Genomic DNA, 23,236 nt, shown 5'->3' on the forward strand with positions numbered 1-23,236 from the left:
CCTTTCACTGCACCTCAGGTTCAGGATTTCCATCTCTTCCAGCAGCAGCTGAGAGTGAAAAGGGTTCATTTGCAGGATTTGCTCTTCTTGCTGCTCCCGCCCCAGCTGAATCCCAGCTCGCCTCCACGGCCACACGAGGAAACCTCAAAATACTCTGAGCTCAAAATAAACTCGTTTCCCCTTTTTCTGTTCTCTCCTCGTCCGGAGGAGTGACAAGTTCTGTGCGTGGGCTCAGCTCTGCCTGGAGGGTGGGAGCTGGAGACGGGGCTGGGGGAGGATGATTGAAATTCTACATCTCACCAGTGCCTGGGATTTTGTGTCCCCCTGCCCTTGCACAGTGATGTCCAGGTAGGAGCAGATGAAGCACCATTTGTAAGTGCCAAACCCTGAGATAATTTGAAGTCATCCTCAGCAGTGAGGGCTTCTATTTCCATGGGCTCGTCCTCAGCAGGAGGCTGGGGACAGCAGGGAGAGGTGGTGGCAGGGCATGTGGGTGGCCTTGTCCTCACCACGAGGCTGCAGAGGTGATGGCAGGGAACGTGGGGGCACAAGAACCCATCCCAAACCAAAAAAAAAAGCAATTTCAAAGGGGTTTGGGAGGGGCAGCAGCGGGAGGAGCTGGGCGAGAGGCAGAGCTGTGGCAGCAGCGGGGAAGGAGGAGCCGGCCATTCCCACCCCCAGCCCTGAGCCCGTACCTTTGCAGGCCTTGCGGTGCGAGATGGGCTTGCTGAGGTCGCGGTAGAAGCCCTCCTTGCAGTAGTGGCAGTGCCTGCCCGCCGTGTTGTGCCGGCAGTTGAGGCACACGCCGCCGCTCTTGCGCCCCGACAGCTTGAACAGCTCCATGTTGAAGCGGCAGCGCCGCGCGTGCAGGTTGCAGTTGCAGGCTGGGGGAGGCAAAGAGGGGACATTGTCACCATCGGTGCCCAAACAGGGAGCTGCCAACCCCTGGGTGCTGCTGCCAACCCCTCTGGGGGTGCCCTGTCGGACTGGGGGGAGGCCCTGGTGGCTCCTCGGGCTGTGGGAAGCCAGCTGCTCACCCACATCCTGAGCTGTGCTGAGAGGGGAGCCCATTGGTGGGGCCAGTGCCCTCCCAGCTTCTCGGAGGGCAAAACGGGGCTGCCAAGGCCGCATTTCACTGTCCTGACTTGCATTAATTATGGTTTTGCCTCCCCCCGATCTCAGGGGGGGTTACAGGGGACTGTGAGGATGAGCCTGTCTGTGGTCAGAGGACAGAGCACACAAACCCCTGTGGCACCTCCAGCTCTGTCACAAGCTCTGTCACTTTCCCCATGGAAGCACCGCTCATCTCCCTTCTCATCCACTCTCACTTTGTGTTGTTACTGCTCAGTGCAAATGTCCCCAAACTGCTGAGGGACCCCCACTTCCCAGCACCTCAGGAACCCCCTCAGTCCCTGTGGGAAGGGCTTTCCATCATCACCTGCCCGAGCTTCCCAGTTTCCCACTCTCCCCACTCCTGACACACACGTTTGAGCTCTGGATACTGTTCCAAGACCTTCCTAGCTGGTTTCTCCCTCAGCTTTCCACACCACAGGCTCTGTCGCTCACCTGCAGCCCTGACCATGCTGATAATTCCTCATTTCTGCCCCTGCATCCCCCATCCCACCTGGGACAGGCCCGGCCTGACGCCCAGTTAGCCAAATTCCAAAAGGTGCCCCCCTGCTTTGGTTGCTGCGACTGAGCTGTCCAATTCCTCCACCATATGCAGCCTAAAGTCAACACCGGGCCTATTTTAGCAGGGGGCCTTTGCAAAGGACAACTTCGGCACTTCAAAAGCTCGACCCCTCGCCCGCCTCTCCCCAGAGCTGTCATGGGGCCATCAGGACGCAGTTGCTGGGGCTCTGTGCTTTGCTGAGAATTTTATAGCTTGTTTTCTTTTCCCGTGGCTTTTATTTGCTCTTCACCCCGGAACAATGCAGCTGTGCCATGCCAGCCCACAGCTGGGCCCCTCGCCTCGGCACGGAGGTGTCACAGCTCCGGCCTTGTCACCTTCCCTCAGAGCAGAGACGTCTTAATCCCTCATTCCTTCCTGTTTACCTTATGGTGCTCTCCCAACACAAAGCCACGCTGTATTTGCTCAATTATCGAATTTCAGCCCAGAAAATGCCAGCGCAGCTCCGGAGCGTTTCTCAGGAACAATCCCCAGCTGACACACGCCGTGACAGCACAGGGGAGAGCAGCATCCCCCCGTCCCCGTGCCCCCAGCAGGACGGAGCCGCTGGCTCCGTGCTCTGCCGTCGGAATTCCTCGGGCTGACACGGACAGGCCAAACCTCACGTCCCCAAGAGCAGGAGCAGCAGCCACCGACGTGCTGATGGTGACAGGAGCGGCCTGGGAGCGCTCTGCCAGGCGTGAGGGACAGAGATTCCTGCCACGGAGCTGGGCCAGGGCTTTGAGCCGCGGTTTGGCCCTCCTGGGATGAGCCCAGCAGCCTGCAGGAGCTTTTGTCATCTCCCCAAGAGGACACAAGCGTGAGGGAGCCCGGAGACAGCGCTCCTGCCTCCAGAGGAATGGCTGTTCCAGGTCTGGCCCAGTCCCACATGTGCTGAAGCTGCACTTTCAGCAGCGAAAGCAGCACGGGAGCACGCACCAGGCGCTTTTGTGTGTCCCCTCGTGGCTTCCCCCTTCCATGGGAAGCTCAGGAAGAGCAGCCTGCTGTGCCCTGCTGCTCAGCTCTGCTTTCTCCTCATCCCACACGTGCTGAGCAGCCCCAGCCCGCACCACGGCTCCACCACACACAGGGTTTTAGAGGTGATTCCTGCCCTGCAGAATGCACTAGTAAAGCTTTTGGGAAGCAGAGGGGGTTTGAAATTCCCAGCCCTTGTTTTACAGAGGTGACCAAGCGAGGCTGAACCCTTTTCCTGGAGGTGTAGGACTCAGGGCTGGTTCCTGCCCTCAGGGCACAGGGCTGGGACACAGGGAGTGATCTCCTGGCCACACCTGACCCCCAAGGCAGCACCTGTACCCATGGCACAGCCTCTGGGCACGGCTCAAACAGAGGAAAAATACTTAAATCCCTCAGCCTGAGGGCTCTTGTAGGTTGTGACCATGTGGGCACATCTCCATCTTTCAAAGCCCTGAGGCTTGTGAGCAGCTCTGCCTTTGGTGCCACAAACCACAGGATTTGGTCCCTGCTGATCAGCATGAAAGGACATTTCTCCAGGGAGTGGCATGGCCTCACAGAAGCCTTAGTTCTCCTTCAGATCTGTCAGAAATGCTTGTTTTCCCAGGAGAATGAAAGCTCACCTCCTCCTAAAACTTGTATTTTAGGAGAGCTGGACTTGGCACTGGAGTATTTTGCAAGATTGCATTGGCAAATCCCTTTTTAAAATTCAAAGCTGAGCCCACACGAAGAGTGAGTGAAAATCTTTGCATTTCTTTGGGTTGCTTGATAAGCAGAAATGTTTTTGCAAAGCCAGGAAAACAGAACTCTGGGGATTTTCTCGAGTTCTTTGCTAACATTTCCACTGGTGCCACCAGAGCAGAGCTGCACAGGAATGTGGAGGAATAAGTAGAGTGTGCAGAGCTCCTCCCAGCTCTGCTCCCAGGATCAATTTTCCGTTGGTGTCCCAGGGACAGGAAAATTCTGAAGAAGCTGAACCTCACAAGAAGCTGCAAGGAGCTCCTAAAAACAGCCAACCCTGTCCTCATCCAGAGTCAACGACCTAAACACTGTGGATGCCTTGGGGGATGAACCCTCCAGGGAGGCAGTGAGGGAGCTGGGGAAGGCATGGTCTGCTCCAGCCCCGCTCCATGACCAGCACAGCCACAGCCACCACGGGGACCTCTCAGCTTGTGTTGGCTCCACCAGCTCAGCCTTGGTTCTGTTTCCTCCTGCCACTCCCAGGGCACTGAGGAAACAGCTGGAAACAGCTGGGCACTGATTTCCTCCCAACCCCATACCCCTGGCTGCTTTTCCAGCATCCACCCCTCTGATCCACCTGTTTCTGCAGTCAAAAGGGGCCAAACTTAGGGACAATGGCTTTAATTGCAATTACTGTGTCCTGTGTCCACCCCGAGGACCTGGGCTGGAGTGGCCAGTGCTGTGCACTGCTGGCCACCAGCCAGGGCAAGCTGGCAGCTCTGCCTGCAGCCTGGTGTGCCTGCAGAATGCCCAGTGGGAGAGGCTTGGCCTGGCTGAAGGAAAATCCCCATCCCATTTCTCCTGACAGTGGCACACAGGGATGGAGGGACTGAAGGAAAATCCCCCTCCCATTTCTTCTGGGGATGGAGGGACTGAAGGAAAATCCCCATCCCATTTCTCCTGGGGATGGAGGGACTGAAGGAAAATCCCCATCCCATTTCTCCTGACAGTGGCACACAGGGATGGAGGGACTGAAGGAAAATCCCCCTCCCATTTCTCCTGACAGTGGCACACAGGGATGGAGGGACGGGGGGAATGCAAGAAACGTCCCAGCCAGGCGTCACAAAGCCCGTGTGGGGCCAAGGCTGGGACATGCCGTGGTGGGATCTCTCTGGAGGAGCAGAGCAGAGACTGGGGGAATGCAAGAAATGTCCCAGCCAGGCGTCACAAAGCCCGTGTGGGGCCAAGGCTGGGACATGCCGTGGTGGGATCTCTCTGGAGGAGCAGAGTGTGGGCACTGCCTGGGCACATGGCTGGCCCCAGCAGCAGCTCGGGTGGTTTTGGATGCCAGCTCCAGATCCGTGCGTGTCCCCGGGGCGTGTGGCTCCTCGTTTCCCTGGACAGAGGCGCTCAGGAAGCGCTCCCGCCCTCCCTCTGCTCGGCCCGAGGTTAATCCCCTGCTGTGCCGGAGCCTTTTGCCTTGTTCCTAACATGACTTGGCCTGGCTTTAATTTTCTGCCACTGCTTCTTGGTTTGAATTTCCCTGAATTCAAGTGGCTCTTTAGCAACCCATTTTTTCTTTCTATGAACGCCTTTGAGGGCTGTAAGAAAAATCACCTCCCAGGACTGGCGTCATGTCCGTTCCTCAAGCTTTGCTTTGCACCTGGTGGAGACACCCCTGCACCCCTGCAGAGCCAGCTATGAGCACAGCCTGGCCAGGTGCTGAGGGCTCTGCGAGGAAGGGTTTTGGCTGCAGTTGCTCCAGCCCAGTCCTGCTGTCTCCCGCTCTCTTCCTTCCCTTGCTCTGCCAAGGACCTCACAAGCCTTTTGTTCCCTGACTTTATTGTGCACAGATGTGCAGAGCTCCATCAGAGCATCCCTACCTGAGCTGCCAGGCCCGGCTCTGGATAGCCAAATTTCATTTAAACACAGATGTTCCAAAACATGGAAGGGTTGAGGAGGGAAAGAGGAAAGCTGCGGTTTGGAGCCAGGTGGAGAAAACGCCGCGGAATCTTCTCCACGTTAAAACCAGCGACTTGGTCAAATGAATCCCTCAAGGAGGTCAAGGTGGGCAGGATTCTCCATGTGGGAGCAGGAAAGGAGGGGCACGAATGGAGGCACAGGCTGGGGCTGTGCTCTGGGAGCTGTGGTTGTGGTCTTTGTGCTGCCACCACGTCCCCAGCGCCCTGCGTCTCCCAGGACGAATTCCTCTCCGTGGTTTTCATTCAGCAATGACAATGCTGCCCTTTCAAAAGACCCCACCCTCCCAAAGCTTATATTTTGGCAATTTTTAAAATGCAAATTGCTTTTTAAACAAACGAAAGCCCCAAAACATTTTGTTTTAATTTTTGCAAACAATAATTTGGGGGAGGGGGGGAAGGAAAAGGGGAGGATGGAAGAATCCAGAGACTGAAAGTAATCTCTAAATTTGACTTGAATTTATGAACAGCCTCAGTCTCCTTAAAATTATCCTTTTCCCAAACAAGTTTTCTTTTCCCAGAAAATCACTAGCTCAGCTTGAGCCACTATTTCTCTTTTCAGGAGAAATCCTGACATGCAGGGTCCCTGAGAGGGACCCCCTGCCCGTGCCCATCTTGAGAGGGCTTTGCTCCCAGAGAATCCCTGGAGATATCATCAGGGATGTTATTTCTGGGGACCATAATGGTGAAGGGAACACCCACAGGGACAACAGAGTGAAGCAGCCAGAGCCAGTGGAGACCTGTGTGGACTGGGAGGTAGAGAGAAATCCATGGAGACAGCAGGAGGGTGTCCCTACAGTGTCCCTTCAAGCCACTGCCAACTGGTTCGGGGTTTTGGAGCAGCTGGGCATGAACCTGGAAGTGCTGGATGAGCTCTCACAGCACTACAGGTCACGGGGCCCCACAGTCCAGCACAGGGATCCTCACAGGGATCTCTCCCGGGGTTTGGGTGACCCCAGGCTGGGAGAGAGTTTCTGTCCATTCCACAGTCCAACATGGGCTGCCGGGGCTGTGCCCAGGAGTGATTCCAGGTGTGACCTCACAGGGATCTCTCCCGGGGTTTGGGTGACCCCAGGCTGGGAGAGAGTTTCTGTCCATGCCAGGTGTGACCTCACAGGGATCTCTCCCGGGGTTTGGGTGACCCCAGGCTGGGAGAGAGTTTCTGTCCATGCCAGGTGTGACCTCACAGGGATCTCTCCCGGGGTTTGGGTGACCCCAGGCTGGGAGAGAGTTTCTGTCCGTGCCTGCTGCAGCAGAGTGGCCAAGCAAGGATGAACACCAGTGGCAAAGTCCTGCAGAGCAGAGTCACCACGTGTGGCCCCAGGAGCTTGGAGCCACAGGGACTGAGGGGTCAGATCCAGCTCTGCTCGCAGGACAGGCGTCCCTACGCCCTCCCATGTGGCCCAGTGCCACCCACCACAGCCCCAGCTGGCCAGCACCACACAAAAAGGTTTGCTCAGGAAAATCCATCTGCGTGAGCAGTGGAGTGTGAGTAAGAGGAGGCTGGAAGTTGGTCGGGTTGGCTCAGGAGAGGGGAAATCCAAGGGGGTGTTGTGGCTGCGAGGGGCAGACGCCAGGGCTGCGCCAGGCCCAGGTTTTCCTGCCAGTCAGAGCTCAGGGATGGAGGGAAGTGTGTGCACACACCACAAAAAATGCAGCTGTGGCCAGCATCACCCCGGGGCCAGGCCCACAGAGCCAGCTGCAGAACAGCCACTGGGGATGGGGGGAAGGAAAGGCAGAGCCTTGTGGGGACCCCTGTTGGGGTGAGAGCTTCTGGGGAGCCCCTCACACTCTGAGCACTCCTCACGAGGCCAAATGCCTCTGACCCCGCTCCACCTGAGAGCAGGGAACGGCCAAACTGCCCAAACTGCCAGGGTAGGAGAGGCAAGGGGGCAGGACCCTGGGGAGGAACACGCTGAGGACATCTCCCCCTTGGCACAAAACGGGCTTGGGGACCAGGACTCTTCTCCGTGCCTGAAAATCCTCAGGAATGGCAGTTCCGTGGAAAAGCTCTGGAGGAGATGTCATCAGTGACTCAGGACCTCCCTGGGGAGGCTGCACAGCCCAAGTGCCCTTCACTTCCCACTTTGCCAGTTCCCAAATCCCCACATGCCTTAGGGACAGAGAGGCCCTGGACATGTCCTGCTGTCAGCGTTGGCTCTGCAAAGTGTAACAGCTCTCTGTGGCACTGAAGTTGGTAACAGAACATTGACACCCGCCTGGGATTTCCAAGGATAAGACCTTCATTCTCTCTTCCATTAAAAAAAGCCAGACTCAGTGTTTGGGTTGAAGTGTTTGAGGCTGGGTGTCTGAGTCAGGCTGAGCGTTTCTAGAAAAGTCCCTGCTAAAATGATTCAGCTGGAAATGAGAAACAAGGCGAGTGAAAAATCCTGTCCTGTGCCAACCCTAACAAATTTGGGGATTTATTTCCATAAAGAAAATCTATTGCCCTTATGTTTGAAGCCAAGGCTTAAAAAGAAAAACACTGCTCTGTGCTAGGGATGTGTCTGTTGCTGTCTCTGAGATGGGCTGCTCAAGCTTGGCTGCATTTCTCTGTCACTGAAAAAGGGGGGAACATTTGGTCCAAGCTGATGGAGTTCTGCAGCTGAACTCCCTGAAAATCTGATTTTTCACTGCCCAAACCAAGCCCAAAACCAGGCCTGTGGAGATGGGGCAGGGGATTGCTGTCCTGCTGGTGGATCCTCAGGGGCTGAGTGTGGCAGTGCCACCCTGATCCCTCCTGCCTGAGGTTCACTCCATCCCAGGAGTCCCTGCCCTGCCGTGGCCACTGTCAGGCCCATCAGCAGGAAGGGAGAGCTCCAGCAGAGGCTGGAGTGGGGAGGAGAAGCACATGCTGAACAGCAGAGCTTGGCAGATTGAACCCATGAATGCTTGGGGATTGCCCTCACCCCGGTGACAACAGGGGCAAACCAGGCATGTCTGTGGTGAATCAGCTGCCCATCAGCACCCAGAGCCAGATGAAACACTGCCCGTCCAAAGTGGGCAGCAGATGGACAGCTTGGCACAGCCTAATCCCAAAATATGGTGTCTGGTTTTCAGAGCAGGTCCGGGGAGAAAGTCCAGAGCTGTTCACAGATCAGGCCCCAAAGAGGAAAGAACAAGTCCTGTCAGATCAGCTGCTGAGGGCTAATTGTCCACACTCACAGTTATCAACTTTCTGCAGCGTGGTGAGACCAAAACTCTTCCCAAGAGCAGCAGATCCTTTTGGAGAGCACCCAGCAGCTGCTGCCCACCAGGCACTGTGGCTGCCCCTCCATCCTCCAGCGCCACAAGCCACGGGAGCTGATCCCAGCAGCCACAGACACCACTGGGAGCTTGACCTGCTGGACTGGGCTCTGACCTGGGTTTGGATTCATTTCATGGAGGGAGAGAGTTCCATAACTGTTTCCACATGTACTGGTTCCAGCCTGGACTGGAGCACCAGAACCTCCCGAGCTGTTTCCTGGCTCTACACGTGGGGTTTCTGGCCCCACAGGAAGCATCAGAGGGGCAAGAGCAAGACTTGCTCCTGGGAGGTTTACAGCTCCCAGATATTCGGATTTGGAGCCAGATTTGAACAATCTCTGGGCAGGGAAGCTCTCCCTCCCCACTGCCAGGCAGCACACGTGGCAAACAGCTGCTGGCAGCCCTCGAGGTCCAGCTGAGCTGTGTGCTCCTTGCTGGAGCCCTCGGGGACATGTCCAGTGACCTGCAGGGGCTCCTTCAAAGCCACCATGCAGCTGAGGGTCCAGCAGCAGGCCATGGGGGTGGAGGAGGAACCTACGGGCCAGTCGTGCTGCATTGAAATGTTGGGATTTGTGGCAGCCTCTCACCCAAGGCGTTTTCTCCCAAGACAAAAGCGCTCTTACTCAATACAGGATGGGAGCACAAAGCCGGCCTTGCCCTGGTGCTGCACACACGGTTGGACTCCAAGCGCCTGGAAACGGGCTGTAAATTGCCCTCGCTTCCTCCGGAGTGCTGCGAGGGGACAGCGCTGCCCTGAGACTGGAGCCAAGGCTTCTCCCGGCCGGAGCACTTCTGGGAGCTGTCCCAGGATGAGCCTGCAGCCTCACCAGGAGTCTGCCTCAACAGGATCTAGCCTCAGGAACCAGCCCGACCAGGAGCAGCCTGACCAGGAGCCAGCTTCACCAGGAGCCTGCCTCACCAGGAGCCAGTGCCAACAGGAGCAGCATCACCAGGTCTCTGCCTCTCCAGGACTCTGCTTCACCAGGAGCAGCCTCACCAGGAGCCAGCCCCAGCAGGAGCAGCCTCACCAGGAGCCAGCCTCACCAGGAGCCGCCTGACCAGGAGCAGCCTTACCAGGAGCCGGCCCCAGCAGGAGCAGCCTCACCGGGTCTCTGTCTCACCAGGTCTCTGTCTCACCAGGTCTCTGTCTCACCAGGTCTCTGTCTCACCAGGTCTCTGCTTCACCAGGAGCAGCCTCAGGAGCCGGCTCTGAGCGCTGCGATGGAGCTCCAGGAGGTCTCACCTGCACGCTGCTCCGTGGTGTGGGCAGAGCCTGTCCCCTGTCTGTCCTGCACTGTGCCAGCACCTCCCACAGCCAGGTCCTGCTGGGACAGTGAGGGAATGGTTTTCCAGAACCAACGAGGCTGGAAAACCCCTTGGAGATCATCGAGTCCAACCTATGACCCAACACCACCTTGTCACTAAACCACGGCCCTGAGTGCCACATCCAGGCTTCTTTAACCTCCAGGGGTGGTGACTCCACCACTTCCATGTGCAGCCCATTCCAATGCCCAACCACGCTTTTTGTTACAAAGTTTTTCCAAAGTCTTGCCTAAACTTCCCCTGGTGCAGCTTAAAACATCCAGCAAAAGCTTTGAGCAGGATTTGGTTTAGATTTGACCAGGAGATTTTTTCTGCAAACCAGGTGTTGTGCACAAAGTTTGCAGATAAACCTCTATCTGGAAAGAGCTTAATACTTTTTTCCCCCCATTTTTTTTTAAGGGAAAAGTCAAGAAGTGAACTCTTTATTTCACTCTGGGAGATGATACCAGCCTGTCATCAGCTTGCTTTGTTTAATTTCACCATCCAAGCCCAGTCTCCTGAGATTGTCAGTCCTTTGAAATGAATTGTTTGCATCCCGTAACTCATCCAGATGCCATTCAAAGGCAGGAGCTGATGGGAGAGCTCACCCTGCAGTCCCTGGGTTATCAGGGACAGCACAGAGCCCCCGGCCCCTGCTCTGCCCCCCCAGCGCAGCTCCAAGGTGCTCCTGAAGTGCCAGTGTTTATTTAGAGTGGCGGGGAATCCACTTGGGAACAATTTACCCACTTAGACCCTGCCCTTGTGGTTTCCCTCTTATCTGGTACCGATCTCAGCAGCAGCTTCCCTCAGCTGCTCCGGGCTGGGGAGCTTTCCAGGACTTTTCTCCTCTCTCTATCCCACACCTTGGTGTTTCTTGTCCAGCCTGACGACCTTGGGGCAGCTCTGAGCTGCTGCAGGTTGAGGGAATGCTTTTCAACTCGCCCAGATCCTCATGACAGTCCCCAAGTGCTCAGTCTCATCAGTATGTTTGTGTTTCTGTAAAACCAGAACCCTGCGTCCCAAAAGGAGGGCACATAGTGGGGCTGAGCACCCCAAAGCTACAGGAGATCCTCCAGGACATTTCCTATAAGCTCTGCTACATTTCTGCCCCAGGAGGGATCAGCCATTTCAGTGTTAAAGGCACAGCACAAACAGATCCTGAAAGAATTGGTTCATTCGGAGCAAAGGTTACCCAAAATGCACAAGGCTGATAACGCAGCCAGCCCGGCGAAGAGTCAGAGGCTTTTCAAATCTGGATTAAAACTGTTCAGCCCAGAAGGACCAGGGATACAAACAGCCTCAGCTCTGCTTCCACCGGTGCCCCAGGGAGCCGGGAAACTTGGCCGTGCTTCCCCACAGGCAGGGGGGAAAGCAAAGCCAGGCGGTTTTAAACCAGCTCAGGCTGTGCTTCCCCCGGAGCGGACCCAGCTCCAAGTGCTGCTGCTCCCGTGCCCGGTCCCTGCTCATTCAGCCTCCTGTGAGGTCGGGCTGTGCCGGGCTCCTCTTCACAAACAGCGTTCAGGAACGTGATGTGTTGTTTTAACCCCAGATCATTTCCCAATCTCCTCTGGAGCAGGACCAGGGGAATTGTTAAACCAGCCCCAGCCAGCCCCACTTCCGAAGGGACCCTGTGGCTGCTGCCAGAACCCAGCACGGAGCTGGGCACAGCCCAGGGCTCATCATTCCTGCCCAAACCCAGCAGCATCCCCACCATAGTGCCTCTGCACCAAAGCCACCTCTCTGAAGGCCAGCTCCTGCAGATTTCCCTCTGGAGTCTGCGTCACGCTCCTTTTGCTGTTCCCAGCCCTGGCTTGGTGCTGCCTCCCTCCTCTCTGCAGGATCCCATGGCCTCATCCTGCCAGGCAGTGCCAGCTGTGGGTTCACACCCCCTGACCCCACATGCTGTGGCAGCAAGGAGCAGGGATCCCTGGCCAGAGGGTGACCCCTCCTTGGAGAGCATCCCCCTGGAGCTGGGGAAGCACCTCACCCTGCAGGCAGAGCCCAGAGATCCCAGCACGGACAAAAGCCCCGGGGAGGAGCTGCAGGGGACGGTGCCCTGGGTTTGTCACACAGTTCTGGGAGCGGCCCCAGCCCGTGCCTCTCCCCGGGTGTGCAGCTCCCGTGGCTTTGGGAGCGCTGCCGTTCCCGTGAGCGACAAAGCTCAGCCTGGACGTTCGAGGTGCCAGACAGTAACACAGGCTTGACAGATGAGGGCTCTGGGGAAGGGTTTTGGTTTCCCTCGGAGCCCGGCTGGCTCAGGGGAGCTGTTGGCAGCTCAGCGCGTTTGTTCTGCCCCGGGCTGGGGTGGAGAGCTCGGCCCTGGGCTGCCCCGGGAGCCCCACGGCCTGGGCTCAGCCACTGCTGCTCAGCTGCTCTGCCCTTGGTCAGGAGATGCTCCAAGGATGCAGGAAAGACCCTGTCATGGCTTGGCCTAACTCTGCTGTGCCTCAGTTTCCCTTTCTGGAAGTAGGGAGAGGGATCTGGAAGGGTTTTGTTGTGGCAAACGTGGAGAGCTCTGGGTGACGGGAGCCAGAATTGTCTGTGGATCTGCAGAGTAAAGTTGGATGACATAAAAACTCAGCTCCAGCTGGGAGAGCTCAGCAGAGATGATTTTAGTTCCACTTCCAAGCTTTCCTAAACCTGAGCTAATCCTGCAACCCAGTCCAAGCACGAGTCATAGTGGAGGACGGGGTGAGCATCCAGCTCCCATCCCGCAGTCACCTGGACCCGGGATGTCCCAGGCTGGCTTTGGGAGAGCCCTACAGGTGTGAAGAGCTGTGTTTGCTCAGGGACATTCACACCTTCAGGCTGTGGACAAAGCTCTGCTGGGCAAACAGAGCTATCTTATCTCGGGGACACTATCGGGGCATCTGAGAGGGAAGGAAAGCTCCGGCTGATGAGCCTGACAGCCCCGGTGTTGGAGAGGACCCTCCGTGTTTCAGGGAGCTGTTGGGGGAGCTGCCTGCCCCACGCTCTCTGCCCCCTCAGGCTGGGCGGTCCTGGGACTCCCGACAAGGCACGGTGTGTTTTGTTTTCCTGGAGATTGGGGTTTTATCAAAAGCTGACAGGCTTATCCTGCCTTATCAGGGCAGCTGCGCTACTGTTAATGGTTTTCTGTAACAGGCTCTGCGCAGAAATGTGGATTGGGATTGGGCTGGGCTCGGGTAGCTCAGGATGGCCCCGGCTGGGCTCAGCACCCCCTGCGCGGTCTCCCTGGAATGCAGATCCCATGCAGGAATGGACCCTCCTGCACTGCCCGTGTTTAACATCCTGACCCCAGCACCAGAACATCTGAGGCCTTTTCCTCCCCTGGACAGAGCAGCTGCCAGCCCGGGGATCCCACACCCATCTGGAGCAGGGCACTTCCCCTCCTTGCTTTCCCTGGGACTGCCGTGGCATGTCTCTCTTTCCCCTTATTTCTCTGTTCTGCTGCTCCCCAGCTGAGCAGCCATGGCCTGTGCTGGCTGGAAGCTCCCCTGGGATGGCTTTGGGCTGCTGGAGGTGACAGGCTGCTTCAGCAGCTCCCTGCTCCTCACATGCACCACCTCCAGGAGCTCATGGACCGTGTGTGCTCATCCTTTTCTGTGTGTGCTCATCCTTTTCTGTGTATGCTCATCCTTTTCTCTGTGTGCTCATCCCTCCCTGAGTGTGCTCATCCTTTTCTCTGTGTGTTCATCCTTTTCTGAGTGTGCTCATCCTTTTCTATGTGTGCTCATCCCTCCCTGAGTGTGCTCATCCCTCCTGTGTGTGCTCATCCCTCCCTGCCCCTCCACCCAAGGCTGTGGACAGCAGAGGTGTGAGGCTCCTACAGAAAGAATTCTGGGCTGGAAACACAAATCTCTTTGGGGTCATGGGGCTGTTGCAGGGCAGGGACTTTGAGCCAAGTCTCGTCTGCCTCAAGCAAGTGTTTGGATGGAGAAATGCGGGGTGCTGCAGGCCAGGGGAGAGGGTGGGTATGGACACACTGCCAGCAGCACAGCACAGCACAGCACACCCTGTGAAGGACACAGCTCCTGCCTTCAGCCCCCAGGTGGTGTGGGGCACTGAGCATGAAACAGGCAAACACCTACTCAATCCTGAGTCCAAATCTGACCCCAGAGCCTCCCTCGGGCGAGGCTGACACACCTGGACGTGCAGCAGCTCCTCCCTGCCCAGCCAAGGGCCTGCAGCTGCCTGATCACTTTTCGGGGTCGCTCAGGGCAAACTTTGATGGCTTCAAGTCAAAACACACAGTCCCAGGAAGGCTGTTGCTGTTTGTCTCTGGGGGATTTAATCCAGATCAAAGCTAGTCAAACACAGGGATTTCCCAGCTTTTCTGCTGGGATCAGCCTCCTGCACATGCCGTGGCCCTGGGACACTGCCTTGGCCAGCCTGGCCCTCGCTGCTTGTCTCTCCCAGGCAGGGAGGCCAGGGAAGAGCAGGACTGCTTCAGGAGGATGGGTAATCCCTGGATGGGACAGCATTCCTGGAACCCGGGACGGTCTTTGGAGAGGAGCCTGACAGGAGCAGCCGGAGGCATAAAGCTGCACATTCTGCAGGGCAGCAAAGGCTGTTTCGGCTGTGGCAAGGCTTTACTTTACATTTTGGCCAAACTTGAGGAATGGGAATGCCCGGGAGTGTGTCCCCTGGGGGGAGAGGAGGATTCTGTGCTCCCTTTCTGAACACCCCATCAGCCACATTGTCCAAGCCCGTTGTCCTCCACCGTGCTGTGGCCCCACAGCCACTGCCACCAACCCAGGTCACAGGTGTAAGCCCGGCTCACAGGTGTAAGCCCAGGTCACTGCCAGCACCACCTGCAGCACAGAAACCAGCCCAGGCCCAAGCAAAGGTGTTGAAAGCCCTGAGGGCAGGGGAGGAGGAGGAAGGGGGTGATGGAGCCCTGGGTGTCCCAGCAGCCACCTTCTCCCTCGCCCTGGGGGACACCGGGGCCACCACACTGTACCTGCCAGGCAGATTTTATCAGGCTTCTTTAATTAGCCGATGACCGGTAATTAGCCGTGACTGACTGCCGGCACAGGCTGCAGACCCGGCTGGTTTCAAAGGGGGGCTGCAGAGCTGCCGACATTCCCGGGAATCGGGAATCGGGGTGGGAGCACAGCGCTGGCCGTGGTGAGGAGGATGCTCAGAGATGTGTTTGTGCCACTCAGACCCTGGGCTGTGCCACTGTGTCCCCACAACTGCCACCACCACCGTGAGGGGAGGCGTCCTGCTGTCCTGGCACCGTGGTGCTGGTTCCTGGCACGCTGCAGGACGGGTCAGGCTGGTGCTTGCAGGGCCGTGGCACAGCCTGGGCACGGGCAGGACCTGAGCCCTGTGCCCACGAATCCTGGCACCAGCCACGGACAGATTCCCATCCCAAAACATGCTGGAGCTACGCCCGAAGGTTGAACCCGGCCTGCCAGGGACACTGCAGGGACTGACTCGTGTCCAGTGTCCTCGTCCTGTCCCTGCCACGGGAATGGTCTGTGTGACCCTGCAGTGGCTGGAACAGGACAGCTGAGCCAGGCCTGCCCTGTGCCAGCGCCCACCGGTGCTAACAGTGCTGAGAGGGTGACCTGGCTCTCGTGGGACAGTGCCATGGGGTGTGGCTGCCCCTCAGGTGACATCTCACTGCAGGACAGGGCTGCTGGCCCTCGCGGGGAGATTCACCATGTGGGGCAGGGTGGCAGCCCGATCCCCTCACCCAGAGGTTTTTCCTCCTCTCTGTACGTGATGCCCCTCTCCTGCAGTCCAGCTGCTGCTCCAGACCCACACGGAGCCTGTCTCAGTGGGAGACTGCTCCGCCTTCAGCTGCAGTTCCTGAATTTTGCCCAAAAGTTACAGAGAGGAGATTGCATTTCTCTGAAGGAAACTGCATTTCCTCCAGTTCCAGCAACAGGCTGGGAGCAGTCCTGGGTTTTCATCTGGCTTTTGAGTCTGGGATGTTGCTCTGAGCCAAACCTCTGATCCTGCTGTGGTTCATTTTCAGGCGCGTGTGCCCCAGAAACTTTTTTTTTTCTAAATTAATTTTTCATACAGAATTCTTTCGTTTGATGGATGCAGTGAGAAACTATTTCCCAAACAGGAAAGAGGACCTCCCTCCCCCTCCTCTGTGCCGTGGATGTTTTTAATAACAACATCAATTGTCTGCAAACAACTTATTCCTTTCTGACCTCAAAACAACTCCTGGTTAGTGCATTCCAGCATGGCCACAGACCGAGGCTCAGTGACTTCACAGGGCCTTCAGGAGCTTTTCCATCACAATGCCTGCTCAGGGAAGGGCCTGATCTGGCACAGGGGACCTTGGCTTTGCTGGAGGAGGGTGCTGAGCAGCCCAGAACCACAGCCGAGCCCTGCTGCTGCTGTGCCTGTGGTTTCCCTGGTGTTCCTCATTTCAGCTGCCCCCTCCTCCCCCAGGTCTCCAGCCAGGACATCCCTGCTTGTCCTTGGTCCTGGAGGGCCACAAGAGTTTCTGCTGTGGGCTCCTGGTGCCTGAGCCAGCTGCACAGGGCAGGAGCAGCAGGAGGCACCTCCCAGGACCTGCTGATCCCTGAGCAGATCCAGGGGGGCTTTTGGGGGGGGCAGAGGGAAGGGGAGACCCCCACCCTGCTGCAGGCTGTGCCCCCCACCATGGCACAGGTTTAGTGGGATGGGGCAGACACAGAGCAGCATTTCAACCCAGCTCTGACCTGGCACGTGGGACCATCTTCCAGTTCCATCCCCAGCTCCCACACCCTGCAGCGGCCAGCACAGATGATTCCCTCACAGCCACCTCCCGTGGTGGCACCTCAGGTCCTTTCCTTGGCCAGGGCAGATTTGCCGTGTCCCTGAGCAATTCAGAGGCTCCTCTCTGGACACTGCACATTCACAGCTCTTACACCCAATTGTCACATTTGTGATGCTGCACAGCTGGACCACAGGGACCACAGCTGGGCCGCAGGGATCACAGCTGGACCACAGGGACCACAGCTGGACCACAGCGACCACCACAGGACCCAGACCCACCGGCCCCAGGACTACAGGATCCCAACCTGGCTGGGGACACTTCCAGCCAAATAAATTATTGATTACTAAAGCAGCTTGGGACCAGCTGGAGCTGCTCACAAGGTCGGGGTGGTGGAGCTGTGAAGAACCACTCCTTTTCCTGTTAGCTCATTGGAAATACCCGTCTGGGCAATTTTGAAATGCAATATTTTGGTTTTCCGGTGTGAAAGGGCACTGCAAAGCCAAGGTCACCTCAAGACAGCCAGAGGAGGGATGTCAAACCACAGAGAATCCAACCACAGGGAGCTGTGCTGGGGGGATCACATCAAACATTTCCATGGCCTGAAACGCTGCAGGGAAGGGGGAAGGGAAGTGTGCAGGACAGCAGATGCTTTGGCAGGGAAAAGGAAGCAGGCTTGAGCTCGAGCCCACCTCCGGACAGAAAAGCTTTTACAGTTCCCAGCTTGGCCAGAGCCGCCAGCACTCGCCCACTCCTGGCTCCCTCCGGGGCCACCGAGCTGTGTCCTGGGGTGGGAGACCCCTCCAGACTGGAGGTGACCCCCTGCACCCCCTTCCCACCCAGAGCTGCCTGAAGCACAGCCCTGCCACGCCTTCGCTGGCCCCAAAACCAACCTGCAGCTCTGGGAGAGACCCAGACTGTGAACTCCGAATGGCCTGGCTGCAGCAGGGGCTGATGTGCAAAACCTTTCCCACAGAAGCTTTCCTGGCTGCTTTTGCAGCCCAGCTGCTCTGCAGAACAGCAGCAGCTCCGTGGGGAGGCCCAGCTGTGCCCCCAGAGGTGCTGGGTGCCTCTGTCCCCAAGCTTTGGAGCTGGGTGGGACCTTCCGCAGCCTCCCAGAGCAGCTGGGGTGCCCTGTCCCAGCAGCTCCCTCACCCCTCCTCGGGGTGACCCTTCCCAAGCCAAAGCTCTGAGATGTCTGTGGTTTTACCAGTGCTGAGCACTGGCTGGGAATCCTCCTTTGCCATGGTTTGTGTCTCTGGCCCCGGACTCACTGCAGCTGAGCTGGAGCTGCTCTCCACTGCCCACGGCAGGAAATCCACATCATTTTCTGAGCCTCAGCAGGCACGATCCCGGCAGGAGCAGTGGCATTTCCTGGGAGCCAGCTGTGTGTGAGCCCGTTTGGATGGAGAAATGCGGGGTGCTGCAGGCCAGGGGAGAGGGTGGGTATGGACACACTGCCAGCAGCACAGCACAGCACAGCACACCCTGTGAAGGACACAGCTCCTGCCTCCAGCCCCCAGGTGGTGTGGGGCACTGAGCATGAAACAGGCAAACACCTACTCAATCCTGAGTCCAAATCTGACCCCAGAGCCTCCCTTGGGCGAGGCTGACACACCTGGACGTGCAGCAGCTCCTCCCTGCCCAGCCAAGGGCCTGCAGCTGCCTGATCACTTTTCGGGGTCGCTCAGGGCAAACTTTGATGGCTTCAAGTCAAAACACACAGTCCCAGGAAGGCTGTTGCTGTTTGTCTCTGGGGGATTTAATCCAGATCAAAGCTAGTCAAACACAGGGATTTCCCAGCTTTTCTGCTGGGATCAGCCTCCTGCACATGCCGTGGCCCTGGGACACTGCCTTGGCCAGCCTGGCCCTCGCTGCTTGTCTCTCCCAGGCAGGGAGGCCAGGGAAGAGCAGGACTGCTTCAGGAGGATGGGTAATCCCTGGATGGGACAGCATTCCTGGAACCCGGGACGGTCTTTGGAGAGGAGCCTGACAGGAGCAGCCGGAGGCATAAAGCTGCACATTCTGCAGGGCAGCAAAGGCTGTTTCGGCTGTGGCAAGGCTTTACTTTACATTTTGGCCAAACCTGACGAATGGGAATGCCCGGGAGTGTGTCCCCTGGGGGGAGTGGAGGATTCTGTGCCCCCTTTCTGAACACCCCATCAGCCACATTGTCCAAGCCCGTTGTCCTCCACCGTGCTGTGGCCCCACAGCCACTGCCACCAACCCAGGTCACAGGTGTAAGCCCGGCTCACAGGTGTAAGCCCAGGTCACTGCCAGCAACACCTGCAGCACAGAAACCAGCCCAGGCCCAAGCAAAGGTGTTGAAAGCCCTGAGGGCAGGGGAGGAGGAGGAAGGGGGTGATGGAGCCCTGGGTGTCCCAGCAGCCACCTTCTCCCTCGCCCTGGGGGACACCGGGGCCACCACACTGTACCTGCCAGGCAGATTTTATCAGGCTTCTTTAATTAGCCGATGACCGGTAATTAGCCGTGACTGACTGCCGGCACAGGCTGCAGACCCGGCTGGTTTCAAAGGGGGGCTGCAGAGCTGCCGGCATTCCCGAGAATCGGGAATCGGGGTGGGAGCACAGCGCTGGCCGTGGTGAGGAGGATGCTCAGAGATGTGTTTGTGCCACTCAGACCCTGGGCTGTGCCACTGTGTCCCCACAACTGCCACCACCACCGTGAGGGGAGGCGTCCTGCTGTCCTGGCACCGTGGTGCTGGTTCCTGGCACGCTGCAGGACGGGTCAGGCTGGTGCTTGCAGGGCCGTGGCACAGCCTGGGCACGGGCAGGACCTGAGCCCTGTGCCCACGAATCCTGGCACCAGCCACGGACAGATTCCCATCCCAAAACATGCTGGAGCTACGCCCGAAGGTTGAACCCGGCCTGCCAGGGACACTGCAGGGACTGACTCGTGTCCAGTGTCCTCGTCCTGTCCCTGCCACGGGAATGGTCTGTGTGACCCTGCAGTGGCTGGAACAGGACAGCTGAGCCAGGCCTGCCCTGTGCCAGCGCCCACCGGTGCTAACAGTGCTGAGAGGGTGACCTGGCTCTCGTGGGACAGTGCCATGGGGTGTGGCTGCCCCTCAGGTGACATCTCACTGCAGGACAGGGCTGCTGGCCCTCGCGGGGAGATTCACCATGTGGGACAGGGTGACAGCCCGATCCCCTCACCCAGAGGTTTTTCCTCCTCTCTGTACGTGATGCCCCTCTCCTGCAGTCCAGCTGCTGCTCCAGACCCACACGGAGCCTGTCTCAGTGGGAGACTGCTCCGCCTTCAGCTGCAGTTCCTGAATTTTGCCCAAAAGTTACAGAGAGGAGATTGCATTTCTCTGAAGGAAACTGCATTTCCTCCAGTTCCAGCAACAGGCTGGGAGCAGTCCTGGGTTTTCATCTGGCTTTTGAGTCTGGGATGTTGCTCTGAGCCAAACCTCTGATCCTGCTGTGGTTCATTTTCAGGCGCGTGTGCCCCAGAAACTTTTTTTTTTCTAAATTAATTTTTCATACAGAATTCTTTCGTTTGATGGATGCAGTGAGAAACTATTTCCCAAACAGGAAAGAGGACCTCCCTCCCCCTCCTCTGTGCCGTGGATGTTTTTAATAACAACATCAATTGTCTGCAAACAACTTATTCCTTTCTGACCTCAAAACAACTCCTGGTTAGTGCATTCCAGCATGGCCACAGACCGAGGCTCAGTGACTTCACAGGGCCTTCAGGAGCTTTTCCATCACAATGCCTGCTCAGGGAAGGGCCTGATCTGGCACAGGGGACCTTGGCTTTGCTGGAGGAGGGTGCTGAGCAGCCCAGAACCACAGCCGAGCCCTGCTGCTGCTGTGCCTGTGGTTTCCCTGGTGTTCCTCATTTCAGCTGCCCCCTCCTCCCCCAGGTCTCCAGCCAGGACATCCCTGCTTGTCCTTGGTCCTGGAGGGCCACAAGAGTTTCTGCTGTGGGCTCCTGGTGCCTGAGCCAGCTGCACAGGGCAGGAGCAGCAGGAGGCACGTCCCAGGACCTGTTGATCCCTGAGCAGATCCAGGGGGGCTTTTGGGGGGGGCAGAGGGAAGGGGAGACCCCCACCCTGCTGCAGGCTGTGCCCCCCACCATGGCACAGGTTTAGTGGGATGGGGCAGACACAGAGCAGCATTTCAACCCAGCTCTGACCTGGCACGTGGGACCATCTTCCAGTTCCATCCCCAGCTCCCACACCCTGCAGCGGCCAGCACAGATGATTCCCTCACAGCCACCTCCCGTGGTGGCACCTCAGGTCCTTTCCTTGGCCAGGGCAGATCTGCCGTGTCCCTGAGCAATTCAGAGGCTCCTCTCTGGACACTGCACATTCACAGCTCTTACACCCAATTGTCACATTTGTGATGCTGCACAGCTGGACCACAGGGACCACAGCTGGGCCGCAGGGATCACAGCTGGACCACAGGGACCACAGCTGGACCACAGCGACCACCACAGGACCCAGACCCACCGGCCCCAGGACTACAGGATCCCAACCTGGCTGGGGACACTTCCAGCCAAATAAATTATTGATTACTAAAGCAGCTTGGGACCAGCTGGAGCTGCTCACAAGGTCGGGGTGGTGGAGCTGTGAAGAACCACTCCTTTTCCTGTTAGCTCATTGGAAATACCCGTCTGGGCAATTTTGAAATGCAATATTTTGGTTTTCCGGTGTGAAAGGGCACTGCAAAGCCAAGGTCACCTCAAGACAGCCAGAGGAGGGATGTCAAACCACAGAGAATCCAACCACAGGGAGCTGTGCTGGGGGGATCACATCAAACATTTCCATGGCCTGAAACGCTGCAGGGAAGGGGGAAGGGAAGTGTGCAGGACAGCAGATGCTTTGGCAGGGAAAAGGAAGCAGGCTTGAGCTCGAGCCCACCTCCGGACAGAAAAGCTTTTACAGTTCCCAGCTTGGCCAGAGCCGCCAGCACTCGCCCACTCCTGGCTCCCTCCAGGGCCACCGAGCTGTGTCCTGGGGTGGGAGACCCCTCCAGACTGGAGGTGACCCCCTGCACCCCCTTCCCACCCAGAGCTGCCTGAAGCACAGCCCTGCCACGCCTTCGCTGGCCCCAAAACCAACCTGCAGCTCTGGGAGAGACCCAGACTGTGAACTCCGAATGGCCTGGCTGCAGCAGGGGCTGATGTGCAAAACCTTTCCCACAGAAGCTTTCCTGGCTGCTTTTGCAGCCCAGCTGCTCTGCAGAACAGCAGCAGCTCCGTGGGGAGGCCCAGCTGTGCCCCCAGAGGTGCTGGGTGCCTCTGTCCCCAAGCTTTGGAGCTGGGTGGGACCTTCCCCAGCCTCCCAGAGCAGCTGGGGTGCCCTGTCCCAGCAGCTCCCTCACCCCTCCTCGGGGTGACCCTTCCCAAGCCAAAGCTCTGAGATGTCTGTGGTTTTACCAGTGCTGAGCACTGGCTGGGAATCCTCCTTTGCCATGGTTTGTGTCTCTGGCCCCGGACTCACTGCAGCTGAGCTGGAGCTGCTCTCCACTGCCCACGGCAGGAAATCCACATCATTTTCTGAGCCTCAGCAGGCACGATCCCGGCAGGAGCAGTGGCATTTCCTGGGAGCCAGCTGTGTGTGAGCCCTTGGCATTGCCCAGGAGCCAGCTGTGTGTGAGCCCGTGGCATTGCCCAGGAGCCAGCTGTGTGTGAGCCCAGGGGCATTTCCTGGGAGCCCAGATGTGTGTGAGCCCAGGGGCATTTCCTGGGAGCCCAGCTGTGTGTGAGCCCAGGGGCATTGCCCAGGAGCCAGCTGTGTGTGAGCCCACCCCAGGTGCCCAGCTGTGTGTGAGCCCTGCTGTGTGTGAGCCCAGGGGCATTTCACAGGTGCCCAGCTCCCTGGGCCAGCACCCCTAAGGAAGGGGTAGGAAAGGTTCACCGGGCCCTGCCGTGGTTTGGTGGCAGAGCTGCTGCTGCTCTTGCCACCCTTTTTTTACTACATCGAGGAAAAAATTCTCCTGGCCCATCCCCTGCCACAGCTTGTGCCTTTCACCGCATTTTTGGCACAGTTCAATCTGATTTTCTCTGCAGCCTTGTGAGGCTCCCCATTTGACCAGAAAACTCCTTTCAAGGCATCGTGGCTATAAATGGGAGACACAGGTTCAGCTGGAAGACATCAGGCTGTGGGCTCAGCTGACCCCTGAGACATCTCTGCAATCCCAAGGTCAGTGATGAACGTTTTGAAAGGGTTCACTCAGCAGGGACTGCAAAACCTTCTCTATGCCAAGCATCACATTTATGTCTCGTTTCTTCAGGTCAGCTTCAGGTCTTCTGCAAAGATTGTGGACAGGAACCTGGATAATCCTTGGCTGGCTCGGTTTGTGGATCTGCTCTGTGCCCTGACCCCTGCCATGCCCGGAGGGAAGGGATTTGTGCCCAGAGGCTGCCCTGGCACTGCTCAGAGCAGGCTGAGGATGCAGAGGCAGAGCCCAGCCAGCCCCAGAGCTGCATTTCGGCTGCCCCGTGGAAAGGTGCTGCAGAGTGTGGAGGTGGCCACACTGAATCCAGCCCCTGCTCTGCTTGCACAGGAACTGCTCAGGGTGGCAGCCAAAGGTGAGCTCTGTGCCCCTCCTCAGGGCAATCCCTCCCTGCTGCCCGTGGCAGCAGCAGCAGCCTCCCAGCCCAGCTGGTCCCACCGTGCTGCCGGTGCTGTGCAGCCACGCCAGGGGTGCTCCT

The 23,236-nt window shown here is 57.9% G+C and overlaps 1 protein-coding gene across 1 annotated transcript in view; it reads right to left on the bottom strand.

The window, feature by feature from the left end:
- The window catches only part of NTN1 (netrin 1), an 86,529-nt gene that overhangs the window by 34,267 nt on the left and 29,026 nt on the right, over window positions 1-23,236 (bottom strand). Inside the window, exon 2 of the mRNA XM_041470952.1 lies at window positions 696-884. Coding sequence (XP_041326886.1) covers window positions 696-884 — 189 coding nt within the window. The remainder of the gene's footprint in view (window positions 1-695; window positions 885-23,236) is intronic.

The sequence above is a fragment of the Pyrgilauda ruficollis genome, unplaced genomic scaffold (assembly GCF_017590135.1).
Source record: "Pyrgilauda ruficollis isolate IOZ18807 unplaced genomic scaffold, ASM1759013v1 scaffold250, whole genome shotgun sequence".
Taxonomy (NCBI): Eukaryota; Metazoa; Chordata; class Aves; order Passeriformes; family Passeridae; genus Pyrgilauda; species Pyrgilauda ruficollis.